Source organism: Stegostoma tigrinum, chromosome 4 (genome assembly GCF_030684315.1).
Source record: "Stegostoma tigrinum isolate sSteTig4 chromosome 4, sSteTig4.hap1, whole genome shotgun sequence".
Taxonomy (NCBI): Eukaryota; Metazoa; Chordata; class Chondrichthyes; order Orectolobiformes; family Stegostomatidae; genus Stegostoma; species Stegostoma tigrinum.
Genome location: NC_081357.1, coordinates 6,986,459 through 7,011,287, shown reverse-complemented (window position 1 = coordinate 7,011,287; position 24,829 = coordinate 6,986,459). Strand labels below are relative to the sequence as shown.

The window sequence follows — 24,829 nt, the reverse complement described above, 5'->3', positions numbered from 1 at the left end:
CCAGTGCAGTGTGTGGGTCTGTTTCCCAGTGCAGTGTGTGGGTCTGTTTCCCAGTGCAGTGTGTGGGTCTGTTTCCCAGTACAGTGTGTGGGTCTGTTTCCCAGTACAGTGTGTGGGTCTGTTTCCCAGAGCAGTGTGTGGGTCTGTTTCCCAGTACAGTGTGTGGGTCTGTTTCCCAGTGCAGTGTGTGGATCTGTTTCCCAGTACAGTGAGTGGGTCTGTTTCCCAGTGCAGTGTGTGGGTCTGTTTCCCAGTGCAGTGTGTGGGTCTGTTTCCCAGTACAGTGTGTGGGTCTGTTTCCCAGTACAGTGTGTGGGTCTGTTTCCCAGTGCAGTGTGTGGGTCTGTTTCCCAGTACAGTGAGTGGGTCTGTTTCCCAGTGCAGTGTGTGGGTCTGTTTCCCAGTACAGTGTGTGGGTGTGTTTTCCATGCAGTGTGTGGGTCGGTTTCCCAGTACAGTGTGTGGGTCTGTTTCCCAGTACAGTGAGTGGGTCTGTTTCCCAGTACAGTGTGTGGGTGTGTTTTCCAGTGCAGTGTGTGGGTCTGTTTCCCAGTGCAGTGTGTGGGTCTGTTTCCCAGTACACTGTGTGGATCTGTTTCCCAGTACAGTGTGTGGGTCTGTTTCCTAGTACAGTGTGTGGGTCGGTTTCCCAGTGCAGTGTGTGGGTCTGTTTCCCAGTACAGTGAGTGGGTCTGTTTCCCAGTACAGTGTGTGGGTCTGTTTCCCAGTACAGTGTGTGGGTCTGTTTCCCAGTGCAGTGTGTGGGTCTGTTTCCCAGTACAGTGTGTGGGTCTGTTTCCCAGTGCAGTGTGTGGGTCTGTTTCCCAGTACAGTGTGTGGGTCTGTTTCCCAGTGCAGTGAGTGGGTCTGTTTCCCAGTGCAGTGTGTGGGTCTGTTTCCCAGTACAGTGTGTGGGTCTGTTTCCCAGTGCAGTGTGTGGGTCTGTTTCCCAGTACAGTGTGTGGGTCTGTTTCCCAGTACAGTGTGTGGGTCTGTTTCCCAGTGCAGTGTGTGGGTCTGTTTCCCAGTACAGTGAGTGGGTCAGTTTCCCAGTACAGTGTGTGGGTCTGTTTCCCAGTGCAGTGTGTGGGTCTGTTTCCCAGTACAGTGTGTGGGTCTGTTTCCCAGTGAAGTGTGTGGGTCTGTTTCCCAGTACAGTGTGTGGGTCTGTTTCCCAGTGCAGTGAGTGGGTCTGTTTCCCAGTACAGTGTGTGCGTCTGTTTCCCAGTGCAGTGAGTGGGTCTGTTTCCCAGTACAGTGTGTGGGTCTGTTTCCCAGTACAGTGTGTGGGTCTGTTTCCCAGTGCAGTGTGTGGGTCTGTTTCCCAGTACAGTGTGTGGGTCTGTTTCCCAGTGAAGTGTGTGGGTCTGTTTCCCAGTACAGTGTGTGGGTCTGTTTCCCAGTGCAGTGAGTGGGTCTGTTTCCCAGTACAGTGTGTGGGTCTGTTTCCCAGTGCAGTGAGTGGGTCTGTTTCCCAGTACAGTGTGTGGGTCTGTTTCCCAGTGCAGTGAGTGGGTCTGTTTCCCAGTACAGTGTGTGGGTCTGTTTCCCAGTGCAGTGAGTGGGTCTGTTTCCCAGTACAGTGTGTGGGTCTGTTTCCCAGTGCAGTGTGTGGGTCTGTTTCCCAGTGCAGTGAGTGGGTCTGTTTCCCAGTACAGTGTGTGGGTCTGTTTCCCAGTGCAGTGAGTGGGTCTGTTTCCCTGTGCAGTGTGTGGGTCTGTTTCCCAGTGCAGTGTGTGGGTCTGTTTCCCCGTACAGTGTGTGGGTCTGTTTCCCAGTGCAGTGTGTGGGTCTGTTTCCCAGTGCAGTGTGTGGGTCTGTTTCCCAGTACAGTGTGTGGGTCTGCTTCCCAGTGCAGTGTGTGGGTCTGTTTCCCAGTGAAGTGTGTGGGTCTGTTTCCCAGTACAGTGTGTGGGTCTGTTTCCCAGTACAGTGAGTGGGTCTGTTTCCCAGTACAGTGTGTGGGTCTGTTTCCCAGTACAGTGTGTGGGTCTGTTTCCCAGTGAAGTGTGTGGGTCTGTTTCCCAGTGGAGTGTGTGGGTCTGTTTCCCAGTGAAGTGTGTGGGTCTGTTTCCCAGTACAGTGTGTGGGTCTGTTTCCCAGTACAGTGAGTGGGTCTGTTTCCCAGTGCAGTGTGTGCGTCTGTTTCCCAGTACAGTGTGTGGGTCTGTTTCCCAGTACAGTGTGTGGGTCTGTTTCCCAGTGCAGTGTGTGGGTCTGTTTCCCAGTACAGTGTGTGGGTCTGTTTCCCAGTGCAGTGTGTGGATCTGTTTCCCAGTACAGTGAGTGGGTCTGTTTCCCAGTGCAGTGTGTGGGTCTGTTTCCCAGTGCAGTGTGTGGGTCTGTTTCCCAGTACAGTGTGTGGGTCTGTTTCCCAGTACAGTGAGTGGGTCTGTTTCCCAGTGCAGTGTGTGGGTCTGTTTTCCAGTACAGTGTGTGGGTCTGTTTCCCAGTACAGTGTGTGGGTCTGTTTTCCAGTGCAGTGTGTGGGTCGGTTTCCCAGTACAGTGTGTGGGTCTGTTTCCCAGTACAGTGAGTGGGTCTGTTTCCCAGTACAGTGTGTGGGTCTGTTTCCCAGTGCAGTGTGTGGGTCTGTTTCCCCGTACAGTGAGTGGGTCTGTTTCCCAGTACAGTGTGTGGGTCTGTTTCCCAGTGTAGTGTGTGGGTCTGTTTCCCCGTACAGTGAGTGGGTCTGTTTCCCAGTGAAGTGTGTGGGTCTGTTTCCCAGTGCAGTGTGTGGGTCTGTTTCCCAGTACAGTGTGTGGGTCTGTTTCCCAGTACAGTGAGTGGGTCTGTTTCCCAGTACAGTGTGTGGGTCTGTTTCCCAGTGCAGTGTGTGGGTCTGTTTCCCCGTACAGTGAGTGGGTCTGTTTCCCAGTACAGTGTGTGGGTCTGTTTCCCAGTACAGTGTGTGGATCTGTTTCCCAGTGCAGTGTGTGGGTCTGTTTCCCAGTGCAGTGTGTGGGTCTGTTTCCCAGTGCAGTGTGTGGGTCTGTTTCCCAGTACAGTGTGTGGATCTGTTTCCCAGTGCAGTGTGTGGGTCTGTTTCCCAGTACAGTGTGTGGGTCTGTTTCCCAGTACAGTGTGTGGATCTGTTTCCCAGTACAGTGTGTGGGTCTGTTTCCCAGTGCAGTGTGTGGGTCTGTTTCCCAGTGCAGTGAGTGGGTCTGTTTCCCAGTACAGTGTGTGGGTCTGTTTCCCAGTACAGTGTGTGGGTCTGTTTCCCAGTTCAGTGACTGGGTCTGTTTCCCAGTACAGTGTGTGGGTCTGTTTCCCAGTGCAGTGTGTGGGTCTGTTTCCCAGTGCAGTGAGTGGGTCTGTTTCCCAGTACAGTGTGTGGGTCTGTTTCCCAGTGCAGTGAGTGGGTCTGTTTCCCTGTGCAGTGTGTGGGTCTGTTTCCCAGTGCAGTGTGTGGGTCTGTTTCCCCGTACAGTGTGTGGGTCTGTTTCCCCGTACAGTGTGTGGGTCTGTTTCCCAGTGCAGTGTGTGGGTCTGTTTCCCAGTGCAGTGTGTGGGTCTGTTTCCCAGTACAGTGTGTGGGTCTGCTTCCCAGTGCAGTGTGTGGGTCTGTTTCCCAGTGAAGTGTGTGGGTCTGTTTCCCAGTACAGTGTGTGGGTCTGTTTCCCAGTACAGTGAGTGGGTCTGTTTCCCAGTACAGTGTGTGGGTCTGTTTCCCAGTGCAGTGAGTGGGTCTGTTTCCCAGTACAGTGTGTGGGTCTGTTTCCCTGTGCAGTGTGTGGGTCTGTTTCCCAGTGCAGTGAGTGGGTCTGTTTCCCAGTACAGTGTGTGGGTCTGTTTCCCAGTGCAGTGAGTGGGTCTGTTTCCCTGTGCAGTGTGTGGGTCTGTTTCCCAGTGCAGTGTGTGGGTCTGTTTCCCCGTACAGTGTGTGGGTCTGTTTCCCAGTGCAGTGTGTGGGTCTGTTTCCCAGTGCAGTGTGTGGGTCTGTTTCCCAGTACAGTGTGTGGGTCTGCTTCCCAGTGCAGTGTGTGGGTCTGTTTCCCAGTGAAGTGTGTGGGTCTGTTTCCCAGTACAGTGTGTGGGTCTGTTTCCCAGTACAGTGAGTGGGTCTGTTTCCCAGTACAGTGTGTGGGTCTGTTTCCCAGTACAGTGTGTGGGTCTGTTTCCCAGTGAAGTGTGTGGGTCTGTTTCCCAGTGGAGTGTGTGGGTCCGTTTCCCAGTGAAGTGTGTGGGTCTGTTTCCCAGTACAGTGTGTGGGTCTGTTTCCCAGTACAGTGAGTGGGTCTGTTTCCCAGTGCAGTGTGTGCGTCTGTTTCCCAGTACAGTGTGTGGGTCTGTTTCCCAGTACAGTGTGTGGGTCTGTTTCCCAGTGCAGTGTGTGGGTCTGTTTCCCAGTACAGTGTGTGGGTCTGTTTCCCAGTGCAGTGTGTGGATCTGTTTCCCAGTTCAGTGAGTGGGTCTGTTTCCCAGTGCAGTGTGTGGGTCTGTTTCCCAGTGAAGTGTGTGGGTCTGTTTCCCAGTACAGTGTGTGGGTCTGTTTCCCAGTACAGTGTGTGGGTCTGTTTCCCAGTACAGTGAGTGGGTCTGTTTCCCAGTGCAGTGTGTGGGTCTGTTTTCCAGTACAGTGTGTGGGTCTGTTTCCCAGTACAGTGTGTGGGTCTGTTTTCCAGTGCAGTGTGTGGGTCGGTTTCCCAGTACAGTGTGTGGGTCTGTTTCCCAGTACAGTGAGTGGGTCTGTTTCCCAGTACAGTGTGTGGGTCTGTTTCCCAGTGCAGTGTGTGGGTCTGTTTCCCCGTACAGTGAGTGGGTCTGTTTCCCAGTACAGTGTGTGGGTCTGTTTCCCAGTGCAGTGTGTGGGTCTGTTTCCCCGTACAGTGAGTGGGTCTGTTTCCCAGTGAAGTGTGTGGGTCTGTTTCCCAGTGCAGTGTGTGGGTCTGTTTCCCAGTACAGTGTGTGGGTCTGTTTCCCAGTACAGTGAGTGGGTCTGTTTCCCAGTACAGTGTGTGGGTCTGTTTCCCAGTGCAGTGTGTGGGTCTGTTTCCCCGTACAGTGAGTGGGTCTGTTTCCCAGTACAGTGTGTGGGTCTGTTTCCCAGTACAGTGTGTGGATCTGTTTCCCAGTGCAGTGTGTGGGTCTGTTTCCCAGTGCAGTGTGTGGGTCTGTTTCCCAGTGCAGTGTGTGGGTCTGTTTCCCAGTACAGTGTGTGGATCTGTTTCCCAGTGCAGTGTGTGGGTCTGTTTCCCAGTACAGTGTGTGGGTCTGTTTCCCAGTACAGTGTGTGGATCTGTTTCCCAGTACAGTGTGTGGGTCTGTTTCCCAGTGCAGTGTGTGGGTCTGTTTCTCAGTGCAGTGAGTGGGTCTGTTTCCCAGTACAGTGTGTGGGTCTGTTTCCCAGTACAGTGTGTGGGTCTGTTTCCCAGTTCAGTGACTGGGTCTGTTTCCCAGTACAGTGTGTGGGTCTGTTTCCCAGTGCAGTGTGTGGGTCTGTTTCCCAGTGCAGTGAGTGGGTCTGTTTCCCAGTACAGTGTGTGGGTCTGTTTCCCAGTGCAGTGAGTGGGTCTGTTTCCCTGTGCAGTGTGTGGGTCTGTTTCCCAGTGCAGTGTGTGGGTCTGTTTCCCCGTACAGTGTGTGGGTCTGTTTCCCCGTACAGTGTGTGGGTCTGTTTCCCAGTGCAGTGTGTGGGTCTGTTTCCCAGTGCAGTGTGTGGGTCTGTTTCCCAGTGCAGTGTGTGGGTCTGTTTCCCAGTGCAGTGTGTGGGTCTGTTTCCCAGTACAGTGTGTGGGTCTGCTTCCCAGTGCAGTGTGTGGGTCTGTTTCCCAGTGAAGTGTGTGGGTCTGTTTCCCAGTACAGTGTGTGGGTCTGTTTCCCAGTACAGTGAGTGGGTCTGTTTCCCAGTACAGTGTGTGGGTCTGTTTCCCAGTACAGTGTGTGGGTCTGTTTCCCAGTGAAGTGTGTGGGTCTGTTTCCCAGTGGAGTGTGTGGGTCCGTTTCCCAGTGAAGTGTGTGGGTCTGTTTCCCAGTACAGTGTGTGGGTCTGTTTCCCAGTACAGTGAGTGGGTCTGTTTCCCAGTGCAGTGTGTGCGTCTGTTTCCCAGTACAGTGTGTGGGTCTGTTTCCCAGTACAGTGTGTGGGTCTGTTTCCCAGTGCAGTGTGTGGGTCTGTTTCCCAGTACAGTGTGTGGGTCTGTTTCCCAGTGCAGTGTGTGGATCTGTTTCCCAGTTCAGTGAGTGGGTCTGTTTCCCAGTGCAGTGTGTGGGTCTGTTTCCCAGTGAAGTGTGTGGGTCTGTTTCCCAGTACAGTGTGTGGGTCTGTTTCCCAGTACAGTGTGTGGGTCTGTTTCCCAGTACAGTGAGTGGGTCTGTTTCCCAGTGCAGTGTGTGGGTCTGTTTTCCAGTACAGTGTGTGGGTCTGTTTCCCAGTACAGTGTGTGGGTCTGTTTTCCAGTGCAGTGTGTGGGTCGGTTTCCCAGTACAGTGTGTGGGTCTGTTTCCCAGTACAGTGAGTGGGTCTGTTTCCCAGTACAGTGTGTGGGTCTGTTTCCCAGTGCAGTGTGTGGGTCTGTTTCCCCGTACAGTGAGTGGGTCTGTTTCCCAGTACAGTGTGTGGGTCTGTTTCCCAGTGCAGTGTGTGGGTCTGTTTCCCCGTACAGTGAGTGGGTCTGTTTCCCAGTGAAGTGTGTGGGTCTGTTTCCCAGTGCAGTGTGTGGGTCTGTTTCCCAGTACAGTGTGTGGGTCTGTTTCCCAGTACAGTGAGTGGGTCTGTTTCCCAGTACAGTGTGTGGGTCTGTTTCCCAGTGCAGTGTGTGGGTCTGTTTCCCCGTACAGTGAGTGGGTCTGTTTCCCAGTACAGTGTGTGGGTCTGTTTCCCAGTGCAGTGTGTGGATCTGTTTCCCAGTGCAGTGTGTGGGTCTGTTTCCCAGTGCAGTGTGTGGGTCTGTTTCCCAGTACAGTGTGTGGATCTGTTTCCCAGTGCAGTGTGTGGGTCTGTTTCCCAGTACAGTGTGTGGGTCTGTTTCCCAGTACAGTGTGTGGATCTGTTTCCCAGTACAGTGTGTGGGTCTGTTTCCCAGTGCAGTGTGTGGGTCTGTTTCTCAGTGCAGTGAGTGGGTCTGTTTCCCAGTACAGTGTGTGGGTCTGTTTCCCAGTACAGTGTGTGGGTCTGTTTCCCAGTTCAGTGACTGGGTCTGTTTCCCAGTACAGTGTGTGGGTCTGTTTCCCAGTGCAGTGTGTGGGTCTGTTTCCCAGTGCAGTGAGTGGGTCTGTTTCCCAGTACAGTGTGTGGGTCTGATTCCCAGTGCAGTGAGTGGGTCTGTTTCCCTGTGCAGTGTGTGGGTCTGTTTCCCAGTGCAGTGTGTGGGTCTGTTTCCCCGTACAGTGTGTGGGTCTGTTTCCCCGTACAGTGTGTGGGTCTGTTTCCCAGTGCAGTGTGTGGGTCTGTTTCCCAGTGCAGTGTGTGGGTCTGTTTCCCAGTACAGTGTGTGGGTCTGCTTCCCAGTGCAGTGTGTGGGTCTGTTTCCCAGTGAAGTGTGTGGGTCTGTTTCCCAGTACAGTGTGTGGGTCTGTTTCCCAGTACAGTGAGTGGGTCTGTTTCCCAGTACAGTGTGTGGGTCTGTTTCCCAGTACAGTGTGTGGGTCTGTTTCCCAGTGAAGTGTGTGGGTCTGTTTCCCAGTGAAGTGTGTGGGTCTGTTTCCCAGTACAGTGTGTGGGTCTGTTTCCCAGTACAGTGTGTGGGTCTGTTTCCCAGTACAGTGAGTGGGTCTGTTTCCCAGTGCAGTGTGTGCGTCTGTTTCCCAGTACAGTGTGCGGGTCTGTTTCCCAGTACAGTGTGTGGGTCTGTTTCCCAGTGCAGTGTGTGGGTCTGTTTCCCAGTACAGTGTGTGGGTCTGTTTCCCAGTGCAGTGTGTGGGTCTGTTTCCCAGTACAGTGAGTGGGTCTGTTTCCCAGTGCAGTGTGTGGGTCTGTTTCCCAGTACAGTGTGTGGGTCTGTTTCCCAGTACAGTGTGTGGGTCTGTTTCCCAGTGAAGTGTGTGGGTCGGTTTCCCAGTACAGTGAGTTGTTCTGTTTCCCAGTACAGTGTGTGGGTCTGTTTCCCAGTGCAGTGAGTGGGTCTGTTTCCCAGTGCAGTGTGTGGGTCTGTTTCCCAGTGCAGTGTGTGGGTCTGTTTCCCAGTACAGTGTGTGGATCTGTTTCCCAGTGCAGTGTGTGGGTCTGTTTCCCAGTACAGTGTGTGGATCTGTTTCCCAGTGCAGTGTGTGGGTCTGTTTCCCAGTACAGTGTGTGGGTCTGTTTCCCAGTACAGTGTGTGGATCTGTTTCCCAGTACAGTGTGTGGGTCTGTTTCCCAGTGCAGTGTGTGGGTCTGTTTCCCAGTGCAGTGAGTGGGTCTGTTTCCCAGTACAGTGTGTGGGTCTGTTTCCCAGTACAGTGTGTGGGTCTGTTTCCCAGTTCAGTGACTGGGTCTGTTTCCCAGTACAGTGTGTGGGTCTGTTTCCCAGTGCAGTGTGTGGGTCTGTTTCCCAGTGCAGTGAGTGGGTCTGTTTCCCAGTACAGTGTGTGGGTCTGTTTCCCAGTGCAGTGAGTGGGTCTGTTTCCCTGTGCAGTGTGTGGGTCTGTTTCCCAGTGCAGTGTGTGGGTCTGTTTCCCCGTACAGTGTGTGGGTCTGTTTCCCCGTACAGTGTGTGGGTCTGTTTCCCAGTGCAGTGTGTGGGTCTGTTTCCCAGTGCAGTGTGTGGGTCTGTTTCCCAGTACAGTGTGTGGGTCTGCTTCCCAGTGCAGTGTGTGGGTCTGTTTCCCAGTGAAGTGTGTGGGTCTGTTTCCCAGTACAGTGTGTGGGTCTGTTTCCCAGTACAGTGAGTGGGTCTGTTTCCCAGTACAGTGTGTGGGTCTGTTTCCCAGTACAGTGTGTGGGTCTGTTTCCCAGTGAAGTGTGTGGGTCTGTTTCCCAGTGGAGTGTGTGGGTCTGTTTCCCAGTGAAGTGTGTGGGTCTGTTTCCCAGTACAGTGTGTGGGTCTGTTTCCCAGTACAGTGTGTGGGTCTGTTTCCCAGTACAGTGAGTGGGTCTGTTTCCCAGTGCAGTGTGTGCGTCTGTTTCCCAGTACAGTGTGTGGGTCTGTTTCCCAGTACAGTGTGTGGGTCTGTTTCCCAGTGCAGTGTGTGGGTCTGTTTCCCAGTACAGTGTGTGGGTCTGTTTCCCAGTGCAGTGTGTGGGTCTGTTTCCCAGTACAGTGAGTGGGTCTGTTTCCCAGTGCATTGTGTGGGTCTCTTTCCCAGTACAGTGTGTGGGTCTGTTTCCCAGTACAGTGTGTGGGTCTGTTTCCCAGTGAAGTGTGTGGGTCGGTTTCCCAGTACAGTGAGTTGTTCTGTTTCCCAGTACAGTGTGTGGGTCTGTTTCCCAGTGCAGTGAGTGGGTCTGTTTCCCAGTGCAGTGTGTGGGTCTGTTTCCCAGTACAGTGTGTGGGTCTGTTTCCCAGTACAGTGTGTGGGTCTGTTTTCCAGTGCAGTGTGTGGGTCGGTTTCCCAGTACAGTGAGTTGTTCTGTTTCCCAGTACAGTGTGTGGGTCTGTTTCCCAGTGCAGTGAGTGGGTCTGTTTCCCAGTGCAATGAGTGGGTCTGTTTCTCTACACAGTGAGTGCAGAGTGCAAGAACTTTGCATGGTGAATTGGGATAGGGTTTGTCTTTGTCATTTTTTTGGTGCTGGGTGATCCATCCAATTTTATTTAGACGGGTTTTGAGATCACTGAGTAGCTTGTTAGGCCATTTCATATTGCTGTGTGTCTGGTGCCACATTTCGCCAAGTCAGGTAAGGATCACAGATATCCTCCCTTCATGGACATTAGTGAACCAGATGGCTTTTAATGACAATTAACACTTGATCTTCACTAGACTAGCTTTTTAATTGCAGATTTTCTTTACTGGCATTCAAATTTCACTATCTGTTCTGGTGCACTTTGAACCCATGTCCTCAGAGCATTTAAGACAACAATGTGTGAAGCTGGATGAACACAGCAGGCAAAGCAGCATCTCAGGAGCACAAAAGCTGACATTTCGGGCCTAGACCCTTCATCAGAGAGCCTCTCTGATGAAGGGTCTAAGCCCGAAACGTCAGCTTTTGTGCTCCTGAGATGCTGCTTGGCCTGCTGTGTTCATCCAGCTTCACACTTTGTTCTCTTGGATTCTCATATGTCAAATTGTCAGCACTGGATGGTTTTTCAAATGTGCTTTAATGATATCTGACTTGCACACTAACAGAACTGGCCTCCATTGGTTTGATTACTTTCTGTAAACATTTTTTTGATAAGTTAGTAACTGACAGCATTGAGAAACGTACCTTGCCATAGAGAGGTCAAATAATTTGAGAAATTGTGCAAGTGAGGTCTGGTACATCATATTAACCATGCTCATTTCAGTGATGAGGAAATACAGAATACTCCCACGAGTAGCTGCTGGTCGGTATTCTTCCTGTGCAGTGTTAATCTTTATCTCTGTCTCTGCTGCCACGTGCAGCTTCTCACTTACTTCAGTTGCTGTTGTCTTGGTGACCTGAAGGACTCCAATCAAAGACTCATCATCCACCAGTGAACCTGAAAAGAAGATCTGGTCAAGAGCTCGTTTCTCATGACATGAAGCAGTTTAATTTACAAAATACATACTGCAGCACAGAAATAGGTCTTTCTGCTTCACATGAGCTTCATTGTCTCCCTCTACAGAATAATTTTGAAATTCAAACTGATACTCTCTTCAGGACAGTTTTGTGGACAGAATATTCTTTGAAGGTACAAAGATGCCTTTCCATTGCAAATAATTGGCTGGAATAGATTTTCTGTTGAGATTTTATTCATTCATTCATTTATTTGCTGTTGGATGCAGTTGTACAATATTCTGTCATTCATAGATTCGTAGCGTCATACAACACAGAAACTGATCCTTCAATCCAACTAGTCCATGCTGACCATAATCCCAAGCAAAAGTGGTCCCAGCTGCCTGCTCCTGACCCACATCCCTCCAAACATTCACATCCACTCTGGACAAATGTTTTGTTTCTTTGCTACTATTAACTTTACATTTTGGACCAGGTAACGTTTTTGACAGGTAGCTTCTTCTGGCCTCCAATCTATCATAAACCTTCCTTTTATCCCTCCTGTTACCTTTCACTTGTTAAACCAGTTACGACCTATTATCCTATTTCGAGTTTAGTTTAGTTGTGAAGCAAAACCCTTGACATAAATCATCGACTTGGTATCTCCACAGTCAGACCCTCTGAGTAGTTCCACCATTTTCTGTTTTAATTTCATATTTCTGGTATCCTTAGTTAGATGCTTTTATCTGTGTTGAATCATGTTAAGCTCTTTTTATCTGGTACAAAGCAATAGCAGCAATGAATGTAGTAGCATAAACGATCAAAATATGAAATGATTAACCAGTAATTTATTTATATTAAGCACCGGAGGAATCCAACAGATCAGGCAGCATATGAAATGAGGAAGGCAATAAGCATGTAATTGTAGCCTGATTAACCTAACATCTATTGTTGGAAAAGTATTGGAAAAATTTATTAAGAAAGTAACAGAGGAACATTTGGAAATACATAATTTAATCAAGCAGAGCCAGTTTGGCTTCATGATAGGGAATCCATGTCTGACTAATTTAGCAGAGATTTTGAGGAAGTCTAAACCAGAGTGGATAGAAGGGAACCAGTAGATGTGTTATATTTGGACTTTCAGAAGGAGGTCAATCAGTAAGCTTCACTCAGGAAGTAGAGGTCACATATGGAGTGGGACTGAGTCAGTATATATTTTGGGGACGTTGGAGCTTGCATGGGAATTTAATGCAGAGGTAAAGGGGTCTTTTTGCTTGTTTTTTTTTGGATTCACAGTTTGTAGGGCTTTTTTGAAGTCCAAGCACAAAACAAAGAGCGACATCACAGGGATACCATTACGTCCATTGGCTGATAACAGCAGCTAATTTAACTATCTACTATAGGTTACTTTCAGATTGAAGCAAAATAGGAGAAAGATTACAAACTAAAAGACCAGTTGGAAAGTTTTAAAACAGCATACTAAGAACTAAGTCATTAAATAAAGATCCTGGGTCAGGCAATGTGTTGTGCCTGCATGATGTGGGAGCTGGTGGACCCCATAGTGGTCATAGTAACCATATCTTTAGCAAGCATCAGTTGCTTGAGGAACTCTGGCTCAGAATCGATAAGCTGGAGTCAGAGCTTCAAACACTGTGGCACATTAGGGAGAGGGAGAGTTACCTGGATGCTGTGTTTCAGGAGGCAGTCACATGCCTGAGACAAACTATCTTGAATTCAGACAGTGGTCAGGAACAGGAGGGTGTGAGTACATGCGAGGCAGGTAGAGGGTTCCAGGAGGTAGTGCTGAAGGAGCCTCAGCCCTTGAGCTTGTCTAACAGCTTTGAAATACTTGCTCCCTGTGTGGACGAGAGTGGAGGCAGTAGGGAGTATGAGCAAATTGACCACAGCACCGTGGTACAGGGAGCCATTCAAGAGGGAGGAGAAAAGAGAAATGTAGTTGTTATTGGACATAGTATAGTCAGGAGTACAGACAGTGTTCTCTGTGGCCAGGATCGAGAGTCCTGATGGCTGTGTTGCCTGCCTCATGCCCAGGTTCAGGATATCTCATCTGGGCTGCAGAGGAACTTGGAGTGGAGGGGGAAAGATCCAGGTGTTATGATCCACATAGGTAGCAATGATATAGGCAGAAAGAGGTTCTCCTGAGAGTATATGAGCAACTAGGGGCTGAACTAAAAAGCAGAACCAAAAACATAATAATCTCCGGATTACTATCTGAGGCATGAGCAAATTGGCACAGGGTTAACAAAATTAAAGAGGTAAATGCACAGCTTAAAGATTAGTGTGGGAGAAATGCATTTGAATTATTAGAATATTGACAACAGTATTGGGGAAGGAAGGAGTTGTTCCAACGGCTTGGTCTCTGCCAGAATCATGCTGGGATCACAGTCTTGGCTATGGATGGGGTTTTGAGCGAAATAGTGGAGAAGGGGTAAGTTCAGTTGCATGGTCAGTTCTATCAAGAACTGTACAAGCATTGGGAAATTTGATAATAAAACAAACTTAAATTTATCTTAATGTGTGGCTAATTATGGCTTTGGGGTGGCACGGTGGCTCAGTGATTAGCACTGCAGCCTCACAGCACCAGGGACCTGGGTTCAATTCCAACCTCGGGCGACTGTTTGTGTGGAGTTTGCACATTCTCCCCATGTCTGTGTGGGTTTCCTCCGGGTGCTCCAGTCTCCTCCCACAGTCCAAAGATGTGCAGGCTAAGTGGATCGGCTATGCTAAATTGCCCATAGTGTTCAGGAGTACGTGGGTTAGAGGGGGATGAGTCTGGGTGGGATGCTTCAAGGGGCAGTGTGGACTTGTTGGGCCAAAGGGCCTAATTCCACACCGCACGGAATCTAATCTAATCTAACCTAATTCGGAATAACATAGATGGACTAATGGCATAAATCGAGGTCACAATGACTTTAAATTAGGTAAAAGGGAAGACGAAGGGAGCTCAGGAGAGGTTAATACAGTTTCCAGAACAAATAATAGGCCAGTGAGTATGGGATGGATCAGGAATCTAACTTCTGGCACAGCAGGTAAGGGGACAACTACGAGAAGGGGACAATCAACTCAGGACTCAGGGTCTTGTACTTAAGTGTGTGCAGTATATGAAATAAGGCAAATGAGCTTGTAGTGCACATCGAAATTGTTGGGTACAGTGTTGTGGGCATAATACAGACATGCCTGCAAGGAGATTAGGGCTGGGAACTAAACATTCAACAACAAACGTCCTATCAAAAGCGCAGGCAGATGGGTAGAAAGAGCAGTGTTGCCTTGATTGTAAGAAATGAAATTAAATCGATAGGAAGAAGTGATACAGGGTCGGAAGGAGTAGAATCTACATTGGTAGAGTTGAGGAACTGCAATGGAAACTTGATCCCGATGGGAGTTATGTACAGGCCTCCGAGCAATAATCAGGATGTGGAAAAGGCAGCTAAGAAAGGCACTATTACAATATTCATGGGAAACTTCAGTGTGTAAGTGGACTGGGAAAATCAGGTTGGTAGCATATCCAAAGAAAAGGAATTCATGGAAAGTCTCTGTGATGTATTTTGGAGCAGCTTGTAGTGCAGCCCACGAGGGAATAGGCAATTCTGGATTTGACGATGTGTCTTTAGGCTGGTAAGCCTGACCTCAATCACTGGTAAGATTTTAGAGTCCATTATTAAGGAAGAAATGGTGGAGTACTTGCAAATGCATTGTAAAATAGGACTGAGCTGACACGGTTTTGTTAGGAGGAGTTCATGCCTGCCAAATCTGTTCGAATTCTTTGAGGAGGTAATGAGCAAGTTAGACGAAGGACAGCCAATGGACATGATCTATTTGGATTTCCAGAAGGTCTCTAACAAGGTGCTGCACAGGAAACTGCTAAATAACATAAATGTCCATGGTGTTAGGGGCAAGAAACTGGTATGGATAGAGGAATTAGCCGACTGGAAGACGATGAGAATAAAGGAGTCTTTTTCAGGATGGCAGCCAGTGATTACAGTAGTACCACAAGGGATATAGAACACAGAACATAGAACAGTACAGGCTCTTCGGCCCACAATGTTGTGCCAACCTATTATCCTACTCTAAGATCAAACTGCGCTGCATGCCCTACTTTTTACTATCTTCCGTGTGCCTATCCAAGAGTCGCTTCAATGTCCCTAATGTATCTGACTCCACTACCACTGCTGGCAGCGTGTTCCACACACCCAGAACTTTCTATGTGAAGAACCTATCTCTGCCATCTCCCCTATACCTTCCTCCAATCACCTTAAAATTATGTCCCCTTGTAACAGTCATTTCCACCCTGGGAAAGAGTGTTGGGGCCACAGCTACTCATGTTATATGTTAATGGTCTGGATAAAGGGACTGAAGGCATTGTTGTGAAATTTGCATGCGATACAAAGATAGGTGAAAGGACAGATAGTGTTAAGGAGGTGGGAAGGCTGCACAGGGAATGGACAAATTAGGAGACGGCAAAGAAGTGATAGATGGGATACCATGCAGGAAAGTGTGAGGTTATGCAATTAGGTTGGAAGAATAGATGTATAGGCTTTTTTCTAAATGAGGGATGGCTTTAGAAATGTGAAGCACAAACAGACTTAGAAATCTTAGTTCAGGACTCTCTTAAGGTTAACTTGCAAGTTCAGTAGCAGTTAGGAAGGCAAATGCAATTTCAGAGACAGCTAAATTATAACAGCAAAGATGTACTGCTAAGGGTCTGGTCAAACTGCATTTGGAATATTGTGAGCAGTTTTGGGCCCTGTATCTAAGGAAGGACATACTGGCCTTGGAATGGCTCCAGAGGAAGTTCACAATAATGATCCCGGGAATATGAGGAGCTGGGTTGGTACTCGATGGGGTTTAGGAGGATGAGGGGGTATCTCATTGAAACTTACAAATTACTGAGAGGTCTGGATACAGTGAACTTGGAGAAGATGTTTCCACTAGTAGGAGAGACTAGGACCCAAGGGCACTGCCTCAAGAGTGAAAGGATGACATTTTAGAACTGAGATGAAGAGGAATTTCTTCGGCCAGAGGGTAGCGAATCTGTGGAACTCATTGCTGCAGGAGGCTGTGGGTTAGTAAGGGGATCAAAGGTGTTGGGAGAAGAGGATGGGATTAAGAAACATATCAGCCATGATCAAAAGCGGAACAAACTTGATGGTTGAATGACCTAATTCTGCTCCTGTATCTTATGGCCTTGTAAATACCTCATAAAATGTTAAGTCGTAAGATAAGAGGGCACAGTATTGGGTGTAGTATATTGGCAAGGATAGAGAATTGGTTAATGGGCAGGAAACTGTAAGAGTTTCTTTTTCAGTTGAGGGCCTTTAACTAGTAGGGTCCATTAGTATCAGTGCTGAGACTGCAATTGTTTATAGTATATATTAACGACTTGGAGGAAAAAACTGAATGTACCAAATTTCCAAACGACACAAAAATAGGTGGAAAAGCAAGTTGCAAGAGGGATACAAACAGAGAGATATTGATAGGCTAAGTAAGTGGTCAAAAAGTCAGGAAATTGAGTATGAGGGAAAATTTGAACCTGTTCATTTTGTAACTGGGAACAAAAGAACAGAACGTTATTTAAATGGAGAAACTCTGCAACACAGAAGGAGTTGGGGGTAACTTCTGCATGAAACAGAGTGTTACCACAGGGACAGCAGCTAATAAGAAAGCTAATGGAATGTTAGCCCTTATTTCAAGGGAGTTGGTGTAGAAGAGCAGGAAAGTCTTACTGCAACTGTGCAAGCTGCTGGCGAGACCATATCTGGAGTACTGTGAGCAGTTTTGGTCTCCTTAATTAAGAAAATATAATATTTCATTGGAGATACTCATACGTGAGGAATAAGAGAATGATCAGGGAAAAGGTAGGGCTGATCAGGGATAGCATAGGGAACTTGTGCATGGAGTCTGAGCAGATAGGGGAAGCCCTAAATGTGTTTTTTGCTTTGGTTTTCACTAAGGAAAGGGACCTTGTTGTGAATGAGAACTTTGAGGAACAGGAAAACAGGCTTGAACAGATCAAGATTGAAGAGGTTGATGTGCTGGAAATTTTGGCAAACATTAAGATTTATAAGTCCCCAGGGCCAGACCAGATTTATTTGAGGTTGCTCCGGGAAGCGAGAAAGGAGGTTGCTAAGCCGCTGGCGAAGATCTTTGCTTCCTCACTCTCCACGGGGGAGTCGTACCGGAAGATTGGAGGGAAGCAAATGTTGTTCCTCTTTTCAAGAAAGGGAATAGGGAAATCCCTGGAAATTACAGACCAGTCAGTCTTACATCTGTGGTCAGCAAGGTTTTGGAAAGAATTCTGAGGGATAGGATTTATGACTATTTGGAAAAGCATAGCGTGATTAAAGGGAGTCAGCATGGCTTTGTGAGGGGCAGGTCATGCCTTACAAATCTTATTGAGTTCTTTGAGGAAGTCACGAGACAGGTTGACGAGGGTTGAGCAGTGGATGTAGCGTACATGGATTTCAGCAAGGTATTTGATAAGGTTCCCCACGGCAGGCTCGTTCATAAAGTGAGGAGGTATGGGATACAGGGTGATTTGGCTGTCTGTATTCAGAATTGGTTGGCTGACAGGAGGCAGCAAGTGGTTGTAGATGGTAAGCATTCTGCCTGGAGGTCAGTGCTGAGTGGTGTCCTGCGGGGCTCTGTTCTTGGGGCTCTGCTCATTGTAGTTTTTATAAATGACTTGGACGAGGAAGTTGAGGGGTAGGTTAGTATGTTTGCTGATGACACAACGGTTGGAGGTGCCATTGATAGTATCAAAGGCTATTGCAGGCTTCAGCGAGACATTGATAGAATGCAGACATGGGCTGAGAAATGGCAGATGGAGTTCAACCTGGATAAATGCGAAGTGATGCATTTTGGAAGGTCGAACTTAAATGCTGAATATAGGATTAAAGGCAGGATTCTCGGCAGTGTGGAGGAACAGTGGGATCTCGGTGTTCAAGTGCATAGCTCCCTCAAAGTTGCCACCCAGGTGGATAAGGTTGTTAAGAAAGCATATGGTGTTTTGGCTTTCATTAACAGGGGGTTTGAGTTTAAGAGCCGCGAGGTTATGCTGCAGCTCTACAAAACCCTGGAATATTGTGTCCAGTTCTGGTCGCCCTATTATAGGAAAGATGTGGAGGCTTTGGAGAGGGTGCAAAGGAGGTTTACCAGGATGCTGCCTGGACTGGAGGGCTTGTCTTATGAGGAGAGGTTGACTGAGCTCGGACTTTTCTCTCTGGAGAGAAGGAGGAAGAGAGGTGACGTAATCGAGGTGTACAAGGTAATGAGAGGCATGGATAGAGTCGTTGGCCAGAGACTTTTCCCCAGGGCAGGATTGACTGCCACGAGGGGTCATAGTTTTAAGGTGTTAGGAGGAAGGTATAGAGGAGACGTCAGAGGGGGGTTCTTCACCCAGAGAGTTGTGAGCGCATGGAATAGTTTGCCAGTGGTAGTCGTGGAAGTGGAGTCATTAGTGACATTTAAGCAACTGCTGGACATGCACATGGACAGCAGTGAATTGAGGCGAATGTAGGTTAGGTTATTTTATTTTTGGATTAGGAATATTCCACGGCACAACATTGTGGTCTGAAGGGCCTGTACTGTACTGCACTTTTCTATGTTCTGTGTTCTATAGTTCAGAGAATGCTCACCAGGATGATCCCCAATATGGAGGGGTTGTCTTATGAACAAGGTCTAAACAGGTTGGAATTCTACTCACAGGAGTTTAGGAGAATTGAAACAAAGAGGATTCTTAAGGTGCTTGTCAGAGTAAACACTGAGAAAATGTATCCATGGGAGAATCTTGAAGCAGAGCCTCAGAATAAAGGGGTGCCAACTGAAGATTGAGACAATGAAGTGTTTTTTTCTCTAAGAAGGTTGTAAGTGTTTGGAATTCCTTATCACAGAGAGCTGTGAGATCAAAGTCCTTGTGTGCATTTAAGACTGAGATAGATAGTTTCTTGATCTTTAGGGGAAACAAGGATTACTGGGAAAGGACAGGAGAGTGGATGTGAGGAACGTTAGATCAGCCATGATCCTGCTGAATGGTGGAGCAGGTTTGAAGGGCCAAATGGTCTACTCCTGTTCCTATTTCTTATGGTATTATGGTCTTATTTGTACAGACGGAAACAGATAACGTTTCTAATTTGATATAAATCTTCGTCAGAACTGCTGCTTATTTTGTGAGAAATTTCAGCCTATCTGGTTGGATTGGGATAAGCAGTTTGATAATTAAGTGGAGGAATGGAGAGAGAGTTAATGTTTTGAGTCTGATTTGACTCCTCTCCAGCACTGATTTCAAAAAGTTTCTCTAGCATCTTTTGTTTTTGTTTAAGGAACATTAACTCTTGTTTCTCTCTCTCCATGGATACTGCCTGAACTGCTGCATTTCTCCAGTACTTCTGTTTTTAATTCAGATTTCCAGAATCTGCAATATTTTGCTCTGAAATGAATTATTTACCTTTGGTGGTGCTGAGCTTGAATAACAGGTTATTCTCCAAATCCTTCATTTTGCGTTTATTGGCAGTGACTTCCTCGATCAACTGCACACGCTCTGCTTCCAATTCCTAATGGAAAGATGGTTAAAAATAATTGCTCCAAACTGGTAAGGGCAAAGTAAAATATAATATTACCTCAGGATACAACTGCAGACCAAATTGTAAAATGACAGAAAAAAGGAACGTGTTTCAGCGAAATGATAGACAAATTAGCCAGATATCCTGTGCCTTGGAAACTCTGTCATTAGCCATTTCTACCACACAAAAATCACAAAAGAGGAAATAAAAAGGAAAAATAGGATGTATAAAATAGAATCAGAGATAATGGGAACTGCAGATGCTGGAGAATTCCAAGATAATAAAATGTGAGGCTGGATGAACACAGCAGGCCAAGCAGCATCTCAGGAGCACAAAAGCTGACGTTTCGGGCCTAGACCCTTCATCAGAGAGGGGGATGGGGAGAGGGAACTGGAATAAATAGGGAGAGAGGGGGAGGCGGACCGAAGATGGAGAGTAAAGAAGATAGATGGAGAGAGTGTAGGTGGGGAGGTAGGGAGGGGATAGGTCAGTCCAGGGAAGACGGACAGGTCAAGGAGGTGGGATGAGGTTAGTAGGTAGCTGGGGGTGCGGCTTGGGGTGGGAGGAAGGGATGGGTGAGAGGAAGAACCGGTTAGGGAGGCAGAGACAGGTTGGACTGGTTTTGGGATGCAGTGGGTGGGGGGGAAGAGCTGGGCTGGTTGTGTGGTGCAGCGGGGCGAGGGGACGAACTTCCCCCCACAGTGATCGAGAACGCCCTTGACCGCGTCTCCCGTATTTCCCGCAACACATCCCTCATACCCCGCCCCCGCCACAACCGCCCCAAGAGGATCCCCCTCGTTCTCACACACCACCCTACCAACCTCCGGATACAACGCATTATCCTCCGACACTTCCGCCATTTACAATCCGACCCCACCACCCAAGACATTTTTCCATCCCCTCCCCTGTCAGCTTTCCGGAGAGACCACTCTCTCCGTGACTCCCTTGTTCGCTCCACACTGCCCTCCAACCCCACCACACCCGGCACCTTCCCCTGCAACCGCAGGAAATGCTACACTTGTCCCCACACCTCCTCCCTCACCCCCATCCCAGGCCCCAAGATGACATTCCACATTAAGCAGAGGTTCACCTGCGCATCTGCCAATGTGGTATACTGCATCCACTGTACCCGGTGCGGCTTCCTCTACATTGGGGAAACCAAGCGGAGGCTTGGGGACCGCTTTGCAGAACACCTCCGCTCAGTTCGCAACAAACAACTGCACCTCCCAGTCGCAAACCATTTCCACTCCCCCTCCCATTCTCTAGATGACATGTCCATCATGGGCCTCCTGCACTGCCACAATGATGCCACCCGAAGGTTGCAGGAACAGCAACTCATATTCCGCCTGGGAACCCTGCAGCCATATGGTATCAATGTGGACTTCACCAGTTTCAAAATCTCCCCTTCCCCTACTGCATCCCTAAACCAGCCCAGTTCGTCCCCTCCCCCCACTGCACCACACAACCAGCCCAGCTCTTCCCCCCCACCCACTGCATCCCAAAACCAGTCCAACCTGTCTCTGCCTCCCTAACCGGTTCTTCCTCTCACCCATCCCTTCCTCCCACCCCAAGCCGCACCCCCAGCTACCTACTAACTTCATCCCACCTCCTTGACCTGTCCGTCTTCCCTGGACTGACCTATCCCCTCCCTACCTCCCCACCTACACTCTCTCCACCTATCTTCTTTACTCTCCATCTTCGGTCCGCCTCCCCCTCTCTCCCTATTTATTCCAGTTCCCTCTCCCCATCCCCCTCTCTGATGAAGGGTCTAGGCCCGAAACGTCAGCTTTTGTGCTCCTGAGATGCTGCTTGGCCTGCTGTGTTCATCCAGCCTCACATTTTATTATCTATGTATAAAATAGATTTGTGTCTTGTTGACTGGTTAAAAAGGGTTGTGTAGAATTAAGTCTATATTCTGAGAAATGCTATGTAAAAGAGGTCCTTCAAGAGTTCCCCAGTTCATTGGGCAGAACAGTGAAGTAATCTTTGTGAAGAAACCGCTACATATCAATTCTATGCTGTAATCAAATATTACATAAGGCTCCTCAATCCCAGAGCACAACAGTCTCCTTGAACCCTTTGCATGTGGGTCTAAGAAATACCCTGACTTTACCTGTTTCTCTGTAAGGATCACTCGTCCAAGCAGCTGATTTTCAAGACCTTTAATAGTTACGGTGAAGTCAATGATGGATGTCTTGGCACTAATTTCTGGAGTGTAGGCTGGGTTTGGAAGTTTCGTAGTAATGTAGAACATGAATCCAGCCATGACATCAGTTTCTTTATCGCCCACTTTCACCTGTAAAGGCAATCAATAAAAATATTTCACTGCTGTAAAGAGAGACATGTTGCCTGAGATTTTCATCTTGCATACATCAGGTAAACAGGAGAATTCTACACTTCAAACAATCACAATAACTTACATAGCAGGAGATTGCTTTACAGGTACTGATTGGTTGGCTGGTTGAATCTGTTAGACTGAGGCAGTGTCATAGAGAAAGTAAAAGGGCCACTGGCACCAGTGCTGGGGAAATGAGTGAAATCCCATCCTTTACTCATAGAGAGCTATCACATCTCCGTTTTGTTCATTCCATACTTCTAAAATGTTAAATACTGTTGAATATTCAGTTCACACAATTGGCTATTTTGCAGCCACATCTCGGTAATGGCTATCATATCATACCCATTTATTTCTACTTGCATTACCAGTTCATCTATCTTGTTATCGATGTTGGATGCAGTCAGAAAAACAGCCTTTAATTCTGCTAATGGGTAACTTCACTGGTGGCAGCAGTTTAATGGGTAGTCGCTGTAACCAAAAATTCTGACCTTGGAACAATGTGGGTGGAATGAAAAGCTTGGCACTGGGAGTGCTCGCATGTGCAGACATCCTGACTATTTACATGGTATTGTAAGATCCAGAGGAAATACTTGCAGAACAGTTGGACATTGAGGGATTGGAATCTCTTCATGTCAATGAATGCCATTGGCTGGTCTGTGGGAGCCTTGATAGTCATGTGTGTACAACCTAGCAACCTTGTAGTTGAGGCATCCAGCACTGACTCTCCCAGACTGGTCTGTTTGGATCAGTGTGATAATTGATTGACTGCAAACTTCAAAAGACATTGGCACCACACTGAAGCCATGATACTTTACATGAACACATGTATCTCCAGTTATCCCTTGGAATGAGTCGACATGTACAAACTAAAGTCTATGAGGACCCTTAATACCGCTGCCCTGAGGCGACCAACAGCATCATTACTGCTCACTTCATTAGTTATAATGGCATAAAGATCTGCATTAGCTCGTTGGGGAAACTACTGCTTCAACGTCTGGTGGTAGCTTGAGTGCTATGTGTACACAGAGAACAAAGAACTAAGAAAATTACAGCAGGAACAGGCCCTTCAGCCCTCCAAGCCTATGCTGATCCAGATCCTCTATCTAAACCTGTTGCCTATTTTCCAAGGATCTGCTCCCTGCCCATTCATGTATCTGTCCAGTTACATCTGAAATGACGCTATCATGCCTGCATTTACCACCTCCGCTGGGAACATGTTCCAGGCACTCATCACCCTCTGCGTAAAGAACTTTCCATGCATATCTCCCTTAAACTTCTGCCCTGTCACCTTGAAATCGTGACCCCTAGTAATTGAGTCCCCCCACTCTGGGGAAAAAGCTTCTTGCTATCCACCCTGTCTATACCCCTCATGATTTTGTAGACCTCAATCAGGCCCTCCCTCAACCTCTGTCTTTCTAATGTAAATACTGTTTGCTAAAGATATTTCATGACCCCTTTTAGCCCTTTTAATTTGTTGTTTCAGATTGGTCCTACTTTCCCGATATTTTTCCAAAGCTTTGTCTGTTTTCTGTCGCCTAGACCATATGTATGCTTACCTTTTCCTCTCTGTTAGTCTCACAATTTCACCTGTCATCCATGGTTCCCTAATCTTGCCCTTTCTATCCCTCATTTTCACAGGGACATGTCAGTCCTGCACTCTAATCAACCTCTCTTTCAAAGCCTCCCACATATCAAATGTGGATTTACCCTCAAACAGCTGCTCCCAATTCACATTGCCCAGCTCCTGTCGAATATTGCTATAGTTGGCCTTCCCCCAATTCAACACTCTTCCTTTAGGACCACTCTCGTCTTTGTCCATTGGTATTGTAAAACTTGCGGTATTACAATCACTATTCACAACGTAATCCCCGACTGAAACTTCAACCACCTGGCCGGGCTCATTCCCCAACACCAGGTCCAGTGTGGCCCCTTCCTGAGTCGGACTATTTACATACTGCTCTAGAAAACCCTCCTGGATGCTCCTTCCAAATTCTGCTCCATCTAAATCCCTGACACTGAGTGAATCCCAGTCAATGTTGGGAAAATTAACATCACCCATCTCCACGACCCTGTTGCTCCTACATCTTTCCATAATCTGTCTACATATTTGTGCCTCTATCTCACGCTCGCTGTTGGGAGGCCTGTAGTACAGCCCCAAAATTGTTACTGCATCCTTCCTATTTCTGAGCGCTGCCCATATTGCCTCACTGCTCGAGTTCTCCATAGTGTCCTCCTTCAGCACAGCAGTGATATCCTCTTTGACCAGTAATTTAACTCCTCCACCCCTTTTACCTCCTTCTCTATCCTGCCTGAAGCATCTATATCTTGGGATATTTAGTTGTCAATCTTGCCCTTCCCTCAACCAAGTCTCACTAATAGCAATAATATCATGCTCCCAGGTACTAATCCATGCACTAAGTTCATCTGCCTTACCTACTACACTTCTCACATTAAAACAAATGCACCTCAGGCCTCCTGTCCCTTTGCATTCATCATCTGCTCTCTGCCTCCTCTTCCCCTTAGTCACGCTGACTTCATATCAAGTTCCTTCCAGGCTTTAGATACTACCTCCTTACTGTCCACTAACCTCCTCATTTGTTCCCATCCTGCTGCCACATTAGTTTAAACCCTCCCCAACAGCATTAGCAAAAGCAACTTACTATAATGTCCTTTCTTTGCTTTACAGCCTACTAACACTGCTGTCTGTAGTCTTCTGCAAACTGCATACCCTGAGGTTGTACCTGCAGGTGGCTATACATTTTTCTGGACTGAACCCCTGAATTCTGCGAAATACCTTCTCTCTCAGCTGCTCCTCCTTGCTGGAGGACCCACGTCCTGAGTGAAGGATTATCACTTTCCCAGATTCTTTCTCCAAATAACCCACCCTGTCACCTAGCAGGCCATTTCAATGCAAACAAGTGGCAGTATGGTGGATGAACCCTCAAGCTCTGCAGCAGGAATGCTCATCCTCACTGCAATATGTAATGACTGCCTTGCCCCAGCTTTTCCTGTGAAGACATGCTGCCTCTTCTGACAGCTGTCAAATTCAACACTGAATGAGTTTATGCTCTGGTGATACCAGCCAGGGCTCTGACAGCTCATGGCCCCCACGGACTTTGTGCAAATTTGGATGGTATTTGTAAAATTGCAATCAATTATATTTAATTACTTGCAATTCCTTTTTTTTCATTTGTGCATCATTCCAAATAGTCACGATGTTTCTCCTTGTAAAATTGATAGTTAGCATGTCATCTGAATTGATATTAGCCCATCCATTCTACTCCATCTCTGCCTCCTAGGAAGTGGACAGTGTGGCCAGCTAGCCCAGAATTGGAAATGACATGTAGAATGGGCGTAACCCCACATTGTGCACATCTC

General features: G+C 47.9%; 1 protein-coding gene across 1 annotated transcript in view; it reads right to left on the bottom strand.

Moving 5' to 3' along the window:
• Window positions 1-24,829, bottom strand: part of LOC125452340 (dynein axonemal heavy chain 8-like) — a 1,165,100-nt gene that overhangs the window by 154,366 nt on the left and 985,905 nt on the right. Inside the window, exons 81-83 of the mRNA XM_059645122.1 lie at window positions 21,227-21,409; window positions 18,999-19,104; window positions 10,286-10,538 (exon numbers count right to left, since the gene is read on the bottom strand). Of these exons, the coding sequence (XP_059501105.1) occupies window positions 10,286-10,538; window positions 18,999-19,104; window positions 21,227-21,409 (542 nt within the window). The remainder of the gene's footprint in view (window positions 1-10,285; window positions 10,539-18,998; window positions 19,105-21,226; window positions 21,410-24,829) is intronic.